Raw genomic sequence first — 21,777 nt, forward strand, 5'->3', positions numbered from 1 at the left:
TGTGGTTTGCCAAGAAGACATCCTCAGGCCACTACGCTTGCCAAACGTATTGTATTGTATTTTAAGGGCCAAAACGTTTCAAATTAACCTTTCCTGGATTTTTTTCTTTTCTCTGCAGTCGACTGAGGCCAGTCCACGGTATTTCCTGCTACCAACAGGTGGTAGAGACTTTAAAACCAGAAGTTTAACTTTTGATAGTTCTTTTCCTGTTCTGTCATGACAACAGGCTTGGTTTCCATCAGCTAAAGCTACCATCTATGAAGAAGGTTTATTCTCACATAAGATTGGTGACATCACAGAGAGCTACAACACCTAACACTAAACCCCCTTCACCAGTAGCCTACCCGGAGAAAAGACTTCCAACATTCTGTGGCCCACTATGATTAAGTATAGTAAGGTTAGGTTCCTGTTATCACTGTTTACCGGCTGTAAATATCTTAGACTTTTCCTATCATCCAACCCGGTGACCGGATGTCACAGATTAACCGGGACAGTCTCGTTTTGAGCCTTGTGTCCAGAGTCCAGGTGGATTTCACCAGCTCCATTGTTTTGTCCCGTATTACGCAGATCCCGTTCCGGCGTCGCAGTTTTTTTTTAGTCCAGTCAGCAAACCAATTGCTTGGGCCATGTATGTGTATGTCCATCACATAGTTGTCATAGCAAATCATACCATTAACCTAACTAAATCGAATCGCTAACAGGCGTGTTTTCATGATACTGGAACCAGAACTACTTCCTGCTTATGTGTCTAAAAACCATGGGAAATGTAGTTCTACTTGCCGGTCAAACCCAATGCAAGCTAAGATTTTCTGGCATCATATTTCCAATGTTGCAAAATGGGACCGGCACAAGGTGAACGGCACAATAGCTGCCAGAACTGCGTAAAAAAGGTTGGACAATGGTAAGTGCGGTGTCTTGTTTAGCGCTGGTGAACTGTCAACCAAGATAGCATTTAGCATTATCTAAAGCAATAACACAACTACCAGTCACCACATTGACTAGCGATTACATTTGTTATAAATAGTTCCTGGTGAGAACTTATTGTATATTTGATTTTCAACAAAATTGTAGTGTCCCGGGTTTTTAATTTTTAAAATCTGGTCACTCAACCCTTTTATTAATGTTGTCAGCACCAGAGCCAAAAAACAGTAACGTCTGAGCAACAAGTTGAGACACAAAAGAGGAACTGTAAAAGACAAAGCAATAAAGCCTCATGTGGGGCCCGTTCCACTAAGCGAAGTGGGAAGAATAGAATAGAGGTGGGAATGTAAGCAGCAGAGGGAGGTGATGGCAAACGCAACGACCTTGCTCTGTGCGCTATGATCCATGCTCCTTTGTAAGAATGCACAGACCTGTGGCTTATCTGTGATTACTAATGCTGTGATCAGTGGCGAGTGTCAGTACAGCCTCCCTGCAGCCGGCTGTCATCCCAACACGCCGCTCCCTGTCTATCTGATGGATAAAAAGGCAAAGGCCAGGCCCCGGGGATTTTTAGGGGCACACAGTGGCGGCCCCAGAGTAATCTTCATAACCGGCTGCATACACGTGGTTTGTGTATGTGTGCTTTAAAAAAATGCTAAGGTACTGGCTGAAGACCAAAAAAAAAAACACCCGCAAGATTGTCTGCATGACTCACCGAGCATGATGAGATTTTAATTAACCTAAATTAGCATGTGCTTTCTTCGTTAGTTCACACATCATCGAATCAGAAGACGGAATCAGAGGTTTTTCCACTGTTTTCCGACACACTCCAGTTTGTGGCAGTAAGCTAGCAAGGTTCCTTCTCCTGCACTATTGATCCTGCAGGCACCTCAGGATGCACAGCAAAAGCAGAGAAAAGAAAAACCTCCTGCTGATTATTGTTACACTTCAGCGATGTGACAACATGACAGTCTGAGGTGGTGGCGTCCAGTTTTTGCCCTGACACGAGCCAAGTGTTTTACTGTCATACTGAGGTGAGACTTTTTAATATCACAAAACATGTGTTTGTTTGTTTGTTCTTTGTCTTTATGCTTTTCAATGTGCAATGACGGTACCAAAATGAGTAGGCAGGGCGAGCTGTACATAGTGCTTTCCTAGCCAGAGTTAACTAGCGGGTGCTGTTTCAGGCAGCCAACTGCCTGGAAATGCTATTTTTTTTGCTATTTTTAGGATGATGCTAGTTTTCTATTAGCATGTCAATGGACTGCTCCATTGACTTTAGCATTAGCACTAGCGATATTTTAAAAATTAAGCATGTTTTGTTTTGTTTTAAATACAGTATACAATGCACGTAATTATTGTTGTGTGTTTAGTTTTTCGAGTAAATTTCAACTGTGTTTTATTAAACAGTTTAAAAGATTCTTAGGGATGACAGAAGCACATACGATACACGCTTGCTAGCAAGCAACATGGTGCATATTCAGGGTACTTACACAACATCGGAAAATTTGGATTAATCATCCAGCCAGCCTCAAAATACAATACTGTATAACTGAATTGACTCTTGAGGGCTGCAAAGAGAAAATCTCACCTCCAGGAAAGCCATCCCAGATTTCCAGACGGTCATAACGGCAGAACACCCCAGCTGGGGGTGTTGTGTCAGCCTCTAGCTCAAAGCTCTCGAACTCCAAGATAATTTCTGACATCCTTGGGGCAAATATCATAAAAGTACAGTCCAGGTTGTTGGGGTACTTTTCTGGAAAGCCTGGCGATTTTATGACACCGTTGTTGGAGGTGAAGTTCCTGGAGCATTCAGGACCTGCAAGAAAGACAGACAGAAAGGACTCTTAATTGTAAATTACAACCAAAAGCAAGGATTTTTATTTTTTTTTTATGTTCTACAAAAATAAATGTTGGTTGTTTCTTTTTCTATACAGCATCACTTCACACTGCAAATAAACTTGCTTACATGATTTCAAACCTCACCAATATTCACACTCAAACACACCATTTGACAAAGCTTCATGTCCCAGTTTAAAGTGCTTACTGTCAATGGCTGAGCATTAATACATTTCCTGCATTATCCCGGTCTTAGCAAGAGATTAGAATTCACAAATCAGTGACATAAGATAAAAAAGGCGCTGACAGCCACAGGAAACTTTTGAAGGAGTGACAGAATAAGTTTGAGGCGATGATGTTCTCTACGGAGGCACAAATGCAGATTTTCAATGACCCTGCTTCACACGAGCACACAGTCATGTGTCATCCAGGGCAATCATTTGGAGCTATTAGTGGCAGAAATGTTCCCAGGATAACATCATTTCCCCACTAGTCTGACAGCCTGCGTGATGGGTGCAGAAGGGGTTGACCAAAAACATAATTGCAAGGATTTTTTTCCCCCCGCTAAAAACCAGCAGGCTACAGTTGTCGTAGCTGAAGTGAATGCGGTAAACTGCTTTTCCCACTCAGGCATCTTGCCGGGCCACAAATTCAGGCCGTCATACCCGCTTCAGCCTGTCCACTTGCGGGGAAATTAAAGGGAGAAGCATGTCGATTTGCTCTTAATTCAAGTTGAAAGCCCCGATGAGGGGCATTTTAGAGAGCTGACATTTAGAGCAGCAGGGAAAGTGTGCCATTTAAAAACAGTGGGTGACAATAATTTCAAAGCTTTAACAGATATTTGGGCCTTGAAAATTGGAATACTTTGAGGAGAATGATTGGGTCACAAGTTACTGCTTTGATTTGCTTTACCTAGATAAATTTGACATTTTTTTTTTTGGTGGAAAAGATGCACACCTCTGGTTGACCATGTTCCATTTGTGCTCTCAACAGAGTACTTCCATTTGTAACCCTCTCACCGTGCTCTATCATGAATTTGGCCGCGTTCGGAAATACGCTCTAAATTCAGAGCGCTGCAAAAATTGAGTGCCGGTGCGCGCACGAGGCACTCAAACTGGGGATGTTGTGTGTTGGGCAGTAGGAGATGGAAAAATTAAGCTTTATGAAGCACGTGATATTTTTTTTACTCCTGTAGATGGTGCGATTGGTTTAAATACAAACCAATTTTACATTTCAACTGCATCTTGAAACCAAAAGTGCCATCGAGAGGAGTCAAAAACTCACAAGTGCTTCATGACGTTTTCATGAAGCTTCATTTGTCCATCACTAGAAGAGCACACTCCAAACATGCACACTTTCTGTGTCGTACATTTAGTAGAATCCACTACAATAAATAATGTCTCAACTCGCACAACCTGCACATATTCCACCGAGGGGGAGAACGTTTGCAAATATTTGCAAAGTTAACGAATGTTGATTTCTTGTCAGGGCTCGTTCGAAATTGCAACGTTCGCTAAACGATTGCCATATGTTCGCCAAATATTTTAATGGATTTAGTTGTTGCAAGGAAATTTTGAATATGTTTAAAATTTGGGGCACGTTTGACCTGGAGAACATTCTTATTTATTTATATATCTATTTATTGAGTTTTTTTTATTGCCTAACAATAATATAGTGTAATTGCACATCCACTTCAGTAGGGGGCAGTGGTACTGTCATTTATGTATTTATTATGAATTACTGTATTAGTATTTAAGTATTTTAGTATTAATTTAATTTCAAGCAAATTGATGAATTTCAAATCTTTTTGGTGGCAGACTAAAAAAAACTTGTGGCACGATTGACCTCTGGGAAGATGTTTTTTTTTTCCTTCTTCTTTTCCCGATGTACTGGAATAAAGTGTGATGGCACATCCGCATCAGTAGGCAGTTGCACTTATTTATTTATTACAAGCAAATTGATGTACCTCTACTTCAAATCCTTTCTGTGGCAGACTAAAAAGATAAGTTAATAAATTAATTATTTGTTGTAAGTTGTTCTATATTTTTTTTCTTTAATGTTAACAAGGTTACAGTGTTAAGCAGAGTATTTTTTTTTTATTGCAAACAGACAACACAAGTTTCTAAAAAATCTACATAAAAATAATAAAAATAATCAATACAATATCAATAGCGTTGATAGTGTTAAGCAGAGGTGTACTTATATCAATTTTATATACCGTATAGTATACTATTTAGTCGTAGCAGAGAGTTAGGGGAGTGCAAAATATTCACTTCTTCCTTAGGGGGCATAACAGAAAATAATTGAGAAGCCCTGCATTAACCTTATGATCAGACAATGTTCATTTTAAGACATGTTGTAAAAGAGATAATAGTTGAGCTGTTAGTATTTATCACATTAGTTGGCTGCTTCTTCTGTAGCTTATTAAAAGCCCATTTACAGCCATCGTTTTATATTAATCACAGTAGTAAAATGACACAAGAGGGCGAACCCCAGAGCAGCATTAAAAAAAAAAAAAAGATTCCTTATGACTATTTTAATGGTTGTGACTCAAATTTTTGTGAGCTATTCAGTTCATCTTCCCTAAGAGAAGGAAAGCACAAGAATCCAACCCAGGATGTTTGCTGTTGTCCGCTTGATAGCACAGCCCCTCTTTCCTGCGACACCATCAGTCCACAGAGCATGTTCTCACGAAGCCGTGATGACAAGCAGCATCACAGGAAATGTATATCCTGTTGTCAGCCAAATACACGCTCCCCGCTCCCAACTGACTCAGCGTCTGCCTGTTTTATCGCCCAAGACGTTTGGATCTCTCCTGGCGGAATTTACCCACAGGGTCAAAATAAGTAACAGAAAGGGAATTTGTGAGGACTGACTCCGCAAGAGCTCATCACAGAGCAACACGCACACTCACATGTGTCATCACATCGGAGACAAAACAGACAGTTAGCCACAGTAGTCCATATACTGCTTTGAAACAAACTACATTTTATGACAGGAGATACGAAAAGAAGTAATGCTGAGTGACGACCTCCAACTGGGGGGCTACAACATTTATTGCCAGCAGTAATGGCTTATTTTAGCTCCCCCATTGAATTAAGCTGTGTGTGCTGTTTAGTGGAATAAACAAATGTCAAACGTGGCTCATTTGCTGAGTGATTGGAATTATAATTATTATTATTATTTTAAGGCGAAAATATGCCTGTCAAATGCTATGTGGTTGATTTTAGACCTTGTTGGACTTTACAAATATTCATTTTATTATTTCTCAACTGCAAATAACAAAATAACGTGCATCAAGCTCAGTGCTGCGTCACAACCAGCTAGCTAGCAACACGGTTCGCTGGCTACTAGCGTGGCTAAACATGTTGCGGATTCGCTCTTGAGTCAATAATCATCACCTCCATGGCGGTAAGCTACACAATTGACAAGTATCGGTCTCACAAAGGGATGACGAGGAAAGATGGAGAAGCCATGCTAATTGCTAAGCTAGCCTGATGAAGACTGACACGGCGAGCGCGTTTAATATCAAAACTCCTAATGTTGATGTTAGCTAGCTGTGGGGGGCTAGCGAGTTGATTATAGTACTATTGAGCAAAAGAGCTACTGCACCATAACAAAGTATTAATCTCGCTAACAAAACTGTACATTTAGAATCCACTACAATAAAAAATTATGACTAAAACCTGCCCATATCCCACTGTGGGGGCAAACGTTTGGGAGTCTTTAAAAAATTAGCGAATGTTGATTATTCGTCAGGGTTCGCTCAACGTAGTAACGTTCGCTAAACATTTGCTAAACGTTTGCCAGCCGTTCGCCAAGTGTTTTAATAGTTTTTGTCCTCGAAAAGAACATCCAACTTTGAACAATAAAATAAAAGACAAATTGATAAGGGTTTGGATTCCGGAGACAAAGTTTACCTGCGAAACAGAACTGCAGATTACGCTATGTTATGCTATGCTATACGCCAGACAGGGGTTGCCTATAAGTTTAAAAATATATAAATAAACGGTTTGGTAAACAAATTAATGAATGAGTGAATGTATGAACTTGCTTCTTAAATGAAGTCATTGATTTGCAAAACTGCACCGCAAAGAAAAAAAATACATTTTGAGTCTTGCAGACAATGGGCACACTGCTATTACCATGAACAAGAGTGTAACATTCCACAGCACATTCTTACGTCTGTGTTTAGTTTACACAGAGCGGCAAGGCGTATCATCGGACAGTGGAAACCATGTCAAAGGGGCTTTTCTCTTTCTCTTCTACTTTGTTTTCATTAGTTCCTCATTCGCTCTCCTTGGTTGCTAGTTATTAGCATCTGCAGTGATAGGAGAGGGTATTTTTTTCTGAGCTGCTATGTAAATGAAAACTGTTTATAGTCTATGCTGTTCTCTGGATGATCATTAGCCTATTCCCGGACCGCCTGGAACCCTTCATCCTACCACCAACCAAGACTAAATCACAGTTGGAGAATGAACTCACACGAGCTTTAACATATTTCGGCTCTGACGCAGTATGTAAAATGCCTTTGTGTCTTTACTGTGTCTGCGATGTCACCCCCCCCCCCCCCCACTCTTCCTCCCGCCTGGTCCAATAAAATAAGGGATGACACAGTGCTTAAGGGGAAGAGGCTAGAGGTAAGGGGCATTCTCCTCCTAGCTGCCCTCAAACAGACTTTTATATATTTATATATTTCCATGAGGCAAGCGTCTCTGTGTGTGTATATGATGACAGCATGTCTCGGTGCCAGATGTGACCTGTGGGACTTGGTCCGTGAAAGCTACATTTGCTATATTTGCCCCTTCAGAGCCCCACCCGACACACACATGCACACACCTTGAGTGTGTTTTTACAGGTGTGTGGAAACTACGCACCTTGACTGCCAATGGGTAATAAAGCGGGCATTTGCAATCAGGGCTATTTTTCTGTTCAAAGATAGCAGTCATGTCAGACGGTCCTCCAGCAGACTTAGTCATGCTTCTGAGTAATAGAAATGATGAGCTTGAGATTCAATGCGGTTGGTGGGGGGGCGGGAGTGGTCTACAATGGCGGTATCGAAGCCACCTCGCCCACTTGAATGGGCCCGCAGCCAGCCTTGATGTGGCTCTAAGCAAACTGCCAAGCTGTTAAAGGAAAACACATGTCGGGCCAGCATGCTTTAAGAAACATTTGCAGATTTAAGGAAATTTGACTTTGTATTCTATAGAAGGAATGTGATTTTGTTACACATAAATCATTTAAATGGTGAAAACTTGGTTTTGGGTTTTTGGTAGGGCTGTTCTTTTTTTTTCAAACCGATACCAGTATGAGTTCTAAAAAAAATATTCAAACAATCATTTATTGTTATTATTGTTTAAATGTAAAAAATATTTAAGAAACACAATTCATAAAAATTCATAAAATTTGTTATTGTAAAATTAAAAAAGTGCAAATGCATAATTTAAAGTATGGTTTCCTTGTATAAACAAACATTGTATTGAAGTTTACTTGCTAATTGACACGTAACTTCAAAATGTGTATTAATCATTTTCTTGCAATTATGCCAATTTTTGTAATCATGGAGTGCAGAGTTGGCAAATCGAGTTCCAGAAGGTAAAAACCCTGCCGCAGTTTGGCTTTAGCCCCTGATGCTAGCTAGCTCCCTAAAAGGTAAACAAGCACCATAGGAGATAGCTAGGGAGTTAGCTAGCTAGCTAGCTAACACCTGGTGCTAAAGCACTTAGTCAATTAGTCAAAACACTAGCGTTTTGGCTAATTGCACAGGCCTATATAAAACAATGACAGATAATTGGCCTATATATCCCTATATATGATTTCCCTATATATATATACATACATATATATTAACATTACTGGGAATAATAATATGGTATATCTCAACATACTAATGATTTGTTAACAGTTTTTATCCATCCTCTTAATTTCTTGCAAGTCTATTACCTACTACCTACTGCTGATTCCATCAGGAAATACAATCCAATCTCCTCACTTTAATTTTTGTTTGCAAGTCTAAGATTATTTAACTTCCTCCACCATGTGGCACTTCCTCTCTGTTTCCAGTGGAGTGTGGCTGCCAATTTGCAGGCTCTGAACTAAATAGCCCATGCTAATTAAGATGGTTGGATGGGATCGGAGTGGCTGAGAGACAGATGAGGAACCGACCACAGAGCAACCTGCTTTTGTCCAATTAGACCCTTGCCAGCCTCCCAGTGATGAAGGCCAGGGGTACCAATGTTTGTATATTTGAGGTATTTGTGAACATTTATTTACATAGTCTTAAGTTTAAGGGGGTAGACTCGCTCATGTAAACAGTTCTGTAAAGCTTGGCACGTAATCTTCAAGGAAGTGTGTTTACATAGTTTTGCTTTGAGGGTATGTGACCTTTGGCTGTGTTTAAACTGCGACAAAAGGCGCTGCCATTCCTGGAGCGCGACATCTAGTGATCAGCGAGCCTTTAATCATAGTAATAAACGGCCCGCGTCCTTTGTATGTGACTTAATTGGCACGCACAAGTTGGCAATTCCTTCATTATCAGATCATCTGTGCATCATCATTAACGTAACATGTGTTTGCCAACACAATGTTTTCCCGGCTAATACTCTGCTTGTTGATAAGACGCGCTAATCAGCTAGCTTTGTATCCCTCGCTCTGCTTGGCTCGCTGTCTCCGTCAAAGAAACCACACACTTAATTGATCTCAGGGCCCCATTCTTGGCTCCCTGCACTGCAGTAGTCAAAACATGGAGTCTATTCATAGCGTAATGAGGGTTTTGGTCTACTGAGAAATAACAGATCCTTCATGGAACTCTGGATACGGGGGCAGTGACCCAACAGATCCAGCAGTTGGTGCTATTTTTCCTTCTTTCTTTCTTTTTAACTAATATAAATATGGCTGCATTTTTTAGTCACTTTCATAATAATTCTTATAATTGAGTTCATATTAAATATATGTACTGTAAAAAAAAAAAAAAGTGTGATATTGATTTGTGTTGAGGTCATTTTTCTGCCACTAGATGGTATAATTGCATTTATAAGACATTGGGGACATCTCAATGCATTTATCTTTTCTAATAATGAAAAACAATTTAGGACAATCCCTCTGAATAATTGGGGTCACACATGAGACAGATAAGTGTGATTCCACTGTCATGATTTTTTTTGGGAGGGGGGCTAAAACTTGCGTATCCTTCTGTTATGATTAATTTCTTCTTTTTTCAACTTTATTTATCAATTTCAAATATTTAAAGACAACTTATGCACCGAACATCAACAGACATTTTAACATACAACCCTCATAAACACACCCCTAGAACCAAGTGAGAGAGAGAGAGAAAAAAAACAACACTTTCCTGATTTTAATGACAATGAGGGGAGCCGCTTCGATTGGCCGGGAGTTGGCTGTGTTCTATCCCACAATGGCACCCAACAGCCCAAAAGTCTATGAAAATACCGAAAGAAAAAGAACTCGAGCCCATAGTAGTATGGCTATGCCATTGTCTATGGTGTTTATCCCTCAAAATACGAATCTGTTGTCCCCGAGTAAAATACACATGTTTTTCAAATCACCGTAACTCCTGAACCGTTAGCGCTAGCAACGTAATTCCAACGGCTTCTGAAAGAAGGCTTTACGTCGATACCAGATACATTACGGTAGCTGGCAGACTGTCACGTGAGGAGGAGGAAGAAGTAGTGCGTCATAGAGGGGAGTGACTTCAAATCACTGTAACTCCGGAACCGTTTATGCTAGCAATGTAATTCCAACGGTTTCTGAGAGCGGAGAAGCGTAGCTTTGCATCGATACCTACATATCGACGTAACATACGGTGTGTCGTAGAGCAGAGTGACGCAGGAGACAGGAGATGACGCATGTTTTTCAAATCACCATAACTTGTGAACCATTTGCACTCGCAACGTATTCTCAAAGCAGAGGAGCTGAAATTTACGTAGAGAGAAAAAAATCAATCAAAACAGGCGGACTGCTATGATAACAGTATTTTTAACTAAGGCTAGGTTATTTTCAGAGGTGGCAAATCCAGGTCCAGAAAGTAAAAACCCTGCCACAGTTTTGCTTTAGCCCCTGATGCTAGCTAGCTAGCTCCATAAAAGGTAAAGAAGCACCATCGGAGCTAGCTAGGGAGTTAGCTAGCACCTGGGGCTAAAGCCAAACTGTGGCAGGGTTTTTGCATGAATGACAGATAATTGGCCTATATATCCCAATATATGATATATACTGTATAGATATATATCCAGAAAGTAAAAACCCTGCCACAGTTTTGCTTTAGCCCCTGATGCTAGCTAGCTAGCTCCCTAAAAGGTAAACAAGCACCATGGGAGCTAGCTGGGGAGCTAACTAATGATGGTGTTGTTTACATTTAATATTTGCCCAATATTTTTAGATATTTGGAAGGTCTTACCTTATCATTTAAAAGTATTATAAGCACAATTCCAACTGAAATTCTTTATCAGGCTCACCGTGTAGACTCATTAATGGACTAGTCCTTGTATGTCCTCAGCTCTCTAAGTATGTGTTATGTAGTTACATTACTACATCACCACCAGGCCCCTTACACATTTCAAATTCAAATCTATGATAATAGATGGGACTGGAAAATACCACGCTAATCAAAGGAAGAATGTTGTGGATTTAACTGGTCTATCAACGGGGATCAGGCGGCGAAGGCGCGGATGAGCTTCCATGTGGTGGGGTGGAGCGTCACTTTGATGTTGTAAATGGACCCACACTCCGCCAGCTGCGTTGCTGTGGTGGCGACGCAGTTACACACACAAACACACACACACACACGAACGTCAAGATTGAAATGACGAAGGGGACCTTGCGGACCGTTCATCATGTCTTGGAGGTCAACGGGAGCTGTCCCATAGACTTCTGCTAAGGTTAATTAATGAAAGTGGAGGCTGGCTGGTAGTCACTTGCAGATGTGTTTCAAGCCCTCCTCCCTTTTAAAAACAGAGGAGCAGGAGGACATTCTCCCAATGTTGTATCTGGGTATCTCATGTTTATAATTCACCGTATTTTTCTTCCTAAAATAGGGACAATCAGCCTATAGTGACATCTGACTTTGAAGCAGCTGGCATGGGATCGATTCCCACTTATAACCACCCTGCAATTGAATGGAAACCACTGCAGGGTGGAGGCCGCCTTTCTGCAATTGAGATTGACTCCAGCCCCTGTCGTGACCATGAAAATGAAGTGGTATTGAAAATGAATGGATAACTAAATCCTGAAATCTGTTCAAATAAGTAACAAGAAATAACACTTTCTTGCTGATATCAAGTTCAGACAAATCAAATAATGCCTTTCGCCATCTGCGATATTTCACATCAGATAAATAGCACAGCAATCGTGGAACATATGGGTCTGAAACACTGGTTGAAAAGCAGCATATTGCTTGCCATATTGCAAACATGTCATTTTGATGCTTTGCTGCCTCACAAACTAGGCATGAAATTAGAAAGAGATCCTATAAATAAATGTTTTTAAGTAGGGGTGTAAAAATGTGTGTTAATTTAAAGTTCCTTTAACACTACCTATTTTTTATTTTATTTTTTTAATGCGCAATTAATTACTACTTTTTTTTAAATTAATCACTACTTTTTTTTTATTTTATTTTTTTAATGCGCAATTAATGAAAGCCCATACTGTGAATTCCAGTATATAGTATAATATATATATATATATATATATATATATATATATATAGATAGATAGATAGATAGATAGATAGATAGATAGATGGATAGATATGTCTAATAATCACCAATTACTAATTATATTACGTGGCTGTAATCTCACCTTACAAAAGGCTGCCATTTTTCGCCGCCATCTTCCTGCTACGGCTGCCCAAAGGACAACTTTTCGAATGTAGCTAGCCCTGGTGGTGCTTGCATCGATTGTTTGACCCATTGGGTCGACCGCAGCCTACTCTCGCAAGCTTTTACTTTTTTATTTTTTTACTAGCTCCTTACTAGCTAGCCGCTCTTGTTAGCCACTCCAGCCTATGGCTCCGACTAACTCCCGCTAGCCGCTCTTGTTAGCTGCTCTGGCTAATTCCGGCTAACTCGGTCTTTCGGCGTCGCTCGCCGAGCTTCACCATGGCTGCCAAGTCGCCGTTGCTCACCGAGATGCTCGTTTGCTCACGCAAAGAACTACACACTGGGTCTTTAAAATTCTAGGTAAAATAATTAAAATGCGCAATAGTGACGCTATGCTACGCTAGCTGCTTCTGCCAACCTGTCTTGAAGATCTCATATCGTATGGAGAATCCAGCTCCGTGGGTCTCGTAGTCGGAGACAAACTTGATGAAGAGCTGGTTTCCGGAGGAGACCACGGGAGAGGGGGCGATCTTGCCGCAGTACTTGCCGACCAACTGACCGCTCTCATCCACACCGTCTCGCACTTCCACGTAGTCATACCTGCGGGATAGACAAGAGAATCGTCGTCGTTATGAGCTACATACAGAAAAGCCTGTTTTTCCGTCACACAAATGAGGTTGAGAAGGTGTCTATATTATCATAATATCATTTCGACACACCCACACAAACACTGCTGATGTGCTGCCTTCCACGTGCACTCAACCTGAAGAGCAGGTGCAAAATCTATTAAACACGCACCCGCGCTAAAAATTACATGCCGATGGAATTTAGATCTCCAGCACCAGAGGGGAAACAGCGGACTAATTGAGTCAGAACTGGATTTAGAAGCAGATAAGCTTTGAAATAGGACTCTGGGAAAAGGAGACATGATGCAAACACACACACACACACACAGTTTAAGGTATGCAGAAGTAGAGATCATCGAAGGTTCCGGTTGTTAATACGTGCATGCTTGTTATTATTCTTGGCTGAGAAATATTAATTTAATAGTCATCAGGGATAGGCTGAAGTATACCCGAGACCCTAGTAAAGATAAGCGATGATGGATCGATGGGCATTTTTCAGTGGCGCACTACTTTGCAGTCATGAAGATTTGCACTGCATCATACACTCATAGAAATATTGAAGCCTAACTTTTAAGATTTATGTAATTTTTTTTACATACATTCCCATTTTGTATTTTTTTTTTTGTGATAATTTTAACACAAACCTACCAAATAAACCTAATATGATACATATTCATTATTCTAATAAAGCCCATTTATTTGAAATGCATACTCCTTTGGTTTAATAATAAAGTATAATTCCTTTTTTTTATATATATATATATATATTTTTATGTTTTTGGGATGTCTGCATTCAGTTGCATTCCGAAAACAATGTAAAAAATGAAAAAATGAAGACAAAAATGGACATAAACCTGATTATTATGCAATGCAAACAAAATATTTATGTATTTTAAATAAATATTCTCATTATCATTCATTTAGAGTAATTAGATTTTATTGATACTGAATACATAAACCTGAGGATTATGCAGTTCAAATAAATAGGCTTTATTAGAATAATGAATATGTATCATATAAGGTTTATTTAGTAGGTTTGTGTTGAAATTGTCAAAAAAACTAAATGGGGATTTGTCATGTAAATAAATTACATTAAACTTAAGTTAGGCTTATAAATATCTCTGTGAGTGTACTGAGATGATATAAAATGTGACCACAACATTTTTAAACCCCAAATACCTCTGTATTAAGCACTAGTATAAAAAAAATTCGCGAAGCAATTCATTATTGTCAGTCAGATTGACGACTGTTAACAGAAAATGTAGATAACTAAAAAGGATCCACTGTCAAGTTTTCAACATAACATTCCACTCCTTTTATTGTTACTCCCCTGAGGTGATTTACAACTGACATGACAGAAGATCTATTTCTTTTTTAAAAAGCGCCAAGGCATTTGCGTATTTTTATTCTTTCTTCCTGCTTCCTGCCTCAAAACGTCTGCATGCTCTTTGTTTCCCACCAGCTGTGGGAACTTTTCCCGCTCGTGCAACTTTAACAAGAACTACTTTGTTTCAGCTTCTTCATCAAGTGCAACGCAATAAAAAGATTACTAGGCTCACATGGTGTTTACAATGTTATTCTCCCCAGTAATGTGATTTAATGGATTGGGAGTTTCCTTTTAAAGGATCTCCTGAAATAAAGGAATCGTTTTGGGGTAATGATGCTTGTTACTTTCTCGGATGCAGGTGCTACAAGTTCATAGAATGTTTGCTGGTTTAATTAGTTTAAATTATATTTCCTAATCAAAGCACACAATCTTGACTGATAATACTGGGGAACATAATTTTTCTTGAGTTAGATCTGACGGCTGTTTTAAACTCATTTTTGGGCACGGGATCCATAACTGTTCTTTGATGATTTTTCTCTATCATGACAAGTTTTTTAGATTTTCATAAAAAAAGAAGAAGAAAAAAGAGGAAATAAATGTGTATGTATTTAAATAAAACACAAATATGGGATAGTTATAATTAAGCTTTGAGAACTAAAATAAACTGAATAAAATAGAACTTAATGGAATTTTTCTCATCTGTGGAGAAAAATTTGACATGCCAGAAAAAAAAACTGACTGCAATTTTGGAATCAGCATGCCAAATTATTTTTTTTCTTCATAATTGTTCCCCAGTATAATTCTTAAGCTTCCCTTTTTTTCCACAGATATTTGCCATAAATCAGAATCAGAAACCTGTCCGAGAAATGTAAAAAAATGACCAACAAATGGAGAAAAGAACGGGAAGCCTGGCGGTTCGCTAAGTAGCGCCCCACGTTTCTTAGCTTGGAAAAAAAGAGATACAAGGATTTTATGCCACATGCTTGAATGAGTTATTATTTTAAATGTTATTTACTTATTTATTTATTTATTTAAAATGTTAAATAAATGTTAAATTTATTTTAATGTTTTTATGCACCCTGTTTGCAAAGTCTCTCTTTTCTCTCCAGGAAAAGTTTGCATTTTTAATCAGCCACATCATGTTTTTATCATCAATTCAGATGGTGCTGGGAAAAGTGACACAATGTGAATAATGTAAAGAGAGAAATTTTTTTTGTAGTGCTTGCTGCACTATGTGTATGCAATGCCAAAAAGCATGAAAAAAAAAAGTCTTTATTAGGCCTTGATGAGTGGATTGTCAGCCAGACCTCAAGTAGTTCCGCATCAGTGACTCCACACTCCCTGTGCTAATGCAAATCCATTTAGACTCTTATCATCTGGAAGGCATTATGGTAAAATTGCTTGGTGGGGCAGTTTAACACCTTTGAAAAGCCTCTCCTGTCTATTCTAGTGCCGATTACACCTGTGAGGATTTATTTCAAAACTTGAGAGTCTTTAGAAATGACAGAGGTCATGTATCAGTCTCTTATCTATAATCGTAAAGGAAACACAGGCTGGTTTTAAATCCCAAAAGGCCCCTCAGTTTTAGGGTTAGCTTGTCATGAATGCCCTAACCTGTCAAGTTAAAGTTGGATTCTGCCTCTCGGGGCCTTTGTGGTGTCATTTCGCGTCATATCACTGCGGCGGATGTTGTTCTTATGCCTCGCGACAATATAATTAAGGTGTGAACATTGCACCTTTTTATTTGTCTTGTCTGCTCTGGAGCTACACACACATGCGCGCACACACAGTGCTAATAGTGAAAATGGTTTGTCAATCCAACGGGGAAATTAAAATGAAAAAGGAGGGTGTGTTCGGAGGGGAAAGGGGGCGAAAGTAATTCTGTACAACCTTCGCTTCACCGACTCAAATGTATTAGCCTGCCGTCTTTCTCCAGGCACAGAGAGAAAGCAATTGGCTAGCATTGGACAAGAACATTAGTAGCTCTTCACAAAGATAAAAAAGAAGGCAACAAACCCTCAGTCTGACACTCTAACATTTATATTGCCTGCACTTTTCCCATGGAAATATACTGTAGTCTGTCGACAGGCTGGCTATAAATGTAGGGAGACCGGGGTTAGTTGTCACATTGCAATTTTCTTCTCCACCAGAGGGCGCAACGAAAAATTGTAATACTAGTTTTCTTCATATAAATGGTTAGGGGTTGTGTACTGTCTGAGAAAAGAATAGCACATTGTGAGGTGACTTGAGTCCCAGTTATCTGTTTTGCACAACCCAAAGTAAAAAAAAAAAATTCATCTTCATGTATTTTGAAACAGGCGTCGTTCGTGGACAAATTCTAACAGATAATCATGTGGACTCGTTAGAGGAGAGATTCAGGCATCTTGTCATGCCTCAGTCACTGTTCTGTTTTAAGCTAAATTTAAGATAACCAGAGCAAGTATTAGCCAACATGGTAGTTTGGGGCAACTTGTCTCAGTCATTTTGAGGTTTGTTGTCACATATGCAAAGAATGAGCCAATGAAAAATGCACTTCTGGCAACTCTGTTTACGTATGCCAGAATTGTTCTTCAGATGATAAGTCTGAAGAGTGAGGAAATTAATTTGCCAGGTTTTGTTTCATTGTTTAAAATTGGATTGGACTACAGTATGCCCACATGTCAGGACAGGTTTAGGTTTCATGATGAACTGTCCATCCATTAACTGAAATGCTTTTTTACATTTATTTATTCCATTTAATCTCAAATTTCCAGTTTAAGGGAAGCAAAACAGGCATTTGAGGCCGAACGCTATGACCTATATGCCAGGAGTCCCTAAAGACTTTAATAATCCACTTCATAATATTTTATGTTAAAATTTGCTCAATGACTGGTACATTTTCAAGATCAATGATAAATAATTGATCTGGCTGTAAAAACAAACAAAGAAAAACAGAAGAACAAGGATAATTTTGTCCTTGTTTTATTAGTTGCAAAATCCAATGAGACATCTTACCCATATAGTGTGACAACTTACCCATTGGTGGGGCAACATGTCACATGGCTTATAACTCAAGTATGAAAATGACATGAATACAAAAAATATACCGAATACTTTGGTATTTAATCTGGTATACATGTTTGTATATGATGTATTTATTCCAAGAAATATATAAAAGTATAAAAAGTGATAGAACTAGCCCCAGTCTCCCTACTTGAAATGCTTTTTGTGATCAAATTTGGAAGCTACATTTCTTAATCAGCCTCAAAAAGCTCAAACATGTTATGGAAACCCCCAAATTAGATCCACGCTACGTTCGCTGACATTTCTCTTTCTGCAGCTGTCCTCCTCTAAAGGCTGTTGTATGAAAACATGTCACCTACAACATGTTCAAACATCTCAGGGCAACATAGGGGGAAAGCGCCTCAGCAACTGATTTGCAGGTCTGGGAGGCCCCAGAGGACTTAAAAAGGAAAATTAGCTTTTGTCAGCTGTCAGGAAAGTTGGGCCCACATGCTTACAAACTGTCACTGGGGGCACAGTCACAACATCATTAACGGTTGTACAAGATGATCGCTGAGGTGCTTTTTCCATGTTTTGATCCCGGCTTAGATAAAATGGTCTTTCTTCTCAACTTTCCCCTCCATGTAAATCTGTTTCGCATATGACAGTCATTACCCTTCACTCGAAAACCGACCTCAACTCTGTTTCTTTGAGCTGGATTATAATGTCCCCTGGGACAAAATACACTCCTCAGCAGACAACATCAGGTAGACTTAATGAGGTCCAAATATAAGAGTCATATTGAAATAAGGAGCTAAGGAGCATTTACATAATGCACAATATGTATACTTTGACTTTATACACATTTAGCTAAAATACGACTCATATTTTTTGTTTCATTATTTTCAATGATATTGTCGTCAATATAAATATTGACTTTTTGCACATATCGGATATAACAAAAATAGCGTAGAACTTGTTTATTGATGGTTTTCAGTAGGGATGAGTGAGTTTTGATACCAGCTATTGGCAGGGCTGGACGGGCCATCTGGCACACCGGGCAGATGCCCGGTGGGCCGGCGTCTTTTGGGGCAGATGTGGTGCTATTCAATTATTATTTGCCACCATTTTAAACCCTAAAAGACCGGCCCACAATTTAGAAGAAGCAGCCCATTAATCAATTTACAATATCAATAGCAAACTGAACCAATAAACATTAGGGGTAGAGCTACGTGGTAGCCAAGGGTGGTCAGGAATCGGGCTGGGCCGGCGGGCCTAAGTCAAAATGTCAAGGCTGATTATTTGTGCCAGTCCAGCCCTGGGTATTGGAATTGGGCCAATAGCCTTCCTTATTGAAAGGGATCAATACTTACGATCAGGAACTAGAAGAAAAAAAGAGAGAGAATAGTCATGAATTTCATGCAATTTTAAGGAAAAATGCTATATAGGGGTATATAAGTCTTTCTTTAAAATTATCTGCCTTTTTTTTAGGGTGGGGGGGATTTTTATGTATCAAAAGTACTAGTGGTATCAGTACTTGGTATTGGTATCGGTATTGGTTCTGTTGTTTTAACACAAAGTATAAGTTGTACATATGTGTTTCCTTGCCCAGTAAAGGGAAAACACATCTATTTGGCCACACCATAATCTGCCCCCAAATCAAAGTTGAAGTATTCGGATGTGGCAAAGCAACACAGCAGGATAAAACACCCGCCAATCAGAGCTGATGTGTTTTCAGTCGTGGTTCCTCGTCAGTGAGGGAAAAAGGGCGTGATTACTTCTCTCGCCACTCCATTGCCACAGGGATGGTTGGAAAGATAAGAAAGGGGAAAATTCTCTGCCCTCAAAAGCCCAGCTGTACCCATCAAGCGGTCCTCTTTGGCTTTGACACCCCCAATATGGCCACAGTCGCTTGGGACACATTTTTAGCTGCCGATGTTTCTGGTTTTGTGGCCTAAGCGTATTCCTAAACTGCAATTATCATTACCACTGATGGAAGTAGCCAGCCTCCATCTATTAGTTTTCTAAATTACACTGTCGTGTGATCTGTAGACAACAACAATCACATTAATGAATCTGGCTATTTAGACTCTATTATTACATTCACCCCCTCCGTATACAATATACAGAATAATCCTTCATTTAGATGCATGAGGCCACATTGACAAGAGAAGTTTGTTGTTTGCTTCGAGGCGGCTTTTTTTTTTTTCACACTATGCATGTGGGTTGAGATAGCTTGCTTTGCAGCAGATGGTCTAAATCACAAGTATGCATTGCTATGTAAGGTCTAAAACAAGTACTTAAAAAAAACTACTTAATAATATGGTATAGGAAAGGAGCTTATTTTTTTAACCTGGATTTTAAAGCACTTTATTGGTATGTTTACAATTATTAGTCACTCTAATAATAAAGGATACCAGCAAAGTGGAGGACCAAATTATACACAAGTACAGAGAAAATTATTCATAATTATTCATAATTACAAATGACGGTATCCATCAAGTTTTGTTGTCTATTGTCACAAATTTAATAGCATAATAAAAGTGTATGCAAAAAGGCTAAAGTAGAATATACACTTTTTTTTTTTTTTTTAAATATACTTTGCAGTTTAAAGTGTGCTTTGGGAAATAAATTGCTTCACTCGGTGGATGGTTAAATTGAACCTTGAAAATATACTTTTGCGAACAAAGAGTCTCTTTTGTATATACGGGAAAGAAAAAGCCTTAATTAATGTGCATTTGGGAGAGACAGACATAGAAAGAGAGAGAGAGACAGACAGAGAGAGAGAGAGAGAGAGAGAGAGAGAGAGAGAGAGAGAACCCCCTTCATCTCTGTGGGCCATTACGGGCGGGAATAGCTCCCATTTGTCCCGCCTTGACATTTGAAAGGATCTCTGATTGCAAAGGAGAGAGGAGCCGGCAGAGGTGAGCAAAGAGAGAGTTCTCCTCAGGGGTCGGTGACGTGACCCAGATGATCCGCCATTGCGGCAGCGATGAGAGGTCAAGGGTAAAGCAAAGCAGGGCAAAAGATGGCCGCCAAACGGCACATCGAGGCTATTACTGTATGTCCTGTACTGAACAAGATTTTGTTCCTCCTGCCTTTGTTCTGTCATGGATTCATGTCCTTCACTGAGCATCACAAAAGTCTACATGATTTGAAAGCAGTGATATTATTTACACTAGTATGACGATCACATTTTAATGGGAGAATTTGCATGAGGAACGGCACAAGATTATCATAGAAATCAAACAAGTGTGGAGGTGTCGCTAGCTTGAAAAAGGATACAATCCTCAACTTAAATGAACCCGGTAATCTACATTGTAAAAGAAATCGCATAAGACGAGACAAACCAACAGATACACGCATCAGATCAACCATGTGAGACTTTCTGCTTGTACAAGCGAGCGACGCTGGGCGGTAATGAGCTGCGAGGAGCGCACGACATTCAAAGTGGGCCGGAGATGCGAGAGAGGAGGCGAGGATGGGGAGGAGGCGAGTTGAAACTGAGGTCAACCCGAGGTAAAAGCTGTTGGGTGCTGTTCAAATCGCTCTTGACTGTCACAATGGGCAGAAATGAGGAAAGAGTTGTGATGTGGGTGGGTTTGGGTCCCTTAAAAGGAAAAACGGATTTTTGAGTGAGCTGGTGAGCGATAGTGAAGGCGTAGCTTGAGAAGGAAGAAAAGATAAAACAAAAACTACCGTCTTTTCACTGCCCTGTTTCTACTGAGCAGTAGAGAGTGCATTGTATCATTATCTTGTCAGACAATATTGACACAGCATTAAATATTCATATTTTTATGGAGTAAATCGAAGGAAGTTAAACTGCTTCACTGATTTACAGAGGTGGGCACTTCCGTCGTTATGTCGGCCCGTCATTGACAGATGCCCACCTTTCGTCAAGTGCTTCCGCATTTTCAGCAAGTGGTTTTTGACACGAAGCCTTGAAAAAATATTTGGACTGAGAAGGATGTCAGGTGTCAGGTTCAGGCAGCCGAGAACAATTAACATTAAACAACAAAACAGAAAGGAAGACAAGAAGTTTAAATTATTTTTGCTCGATAGGAGAACGGAAAGAGATTTCCCCAGTACAGTTTCTTATCGCGCTCTGGACACACTTTGCCGTTCCCTCTATTTGTATTGAATATTTGCTAGTTACATAGCGATTGCTGTTCTAAAGGGGAGGGGTCCCACGCAACTGCAACGTCAAAGCAGTCATGGATACAAATCATCATGCAGATAATAATGT

The 21,777-nt window shown here is 39.6% G+C and overlaps 1 protein-coding gene across 2 annotated transcripts in view; it reads right to left on the bottom strand.

Moving 5' to 3' along the window:
- nrp1a (neuropilin 1a) overlaps positions 1 to 21,777 on the bottom strand; it is a 77,531-nt gene that overhangs the window by 40,417 nt on the left and 15,337 nt on the right. For both annotated transcript variants that reach the window (XM_077554361.1, XM_077554360.1), the window contains exons 4-5: positions 13,015 to 13,196; positions 2,513 to 2,740 (exon numbers count right to left, since the gene is read on the bottom strand). In XM_077554361.1, the coding sequence (XP_077410487.1) occupies positions 2,513 to 2,740; positions 13,015 to 13,196 (410 nt within the window). The remainder of the gene's footprint in view (positions 1 to 2,512; positions 2,741 to 13,014; positions 13,197 to 21,777) is intronic.

The sequence above is a fragment of the Vanacampus margaritifer genome, chromosome 20 (genome assembly GCF_051991255.1).
Source record: "Vanacampus margaritifer isolate UIUO_Vmar chromosome 20, RoL_Vmar_1.0, whole genome shotgun sequence".
In the NCBI taxonomy this organism is placed as follows: Eukaryota; Metazoa; Chordata; class Actinopteri; order Syngnathiformes; family Syngnathidae; genus Vanacampus; species Vanacampus margaritifer.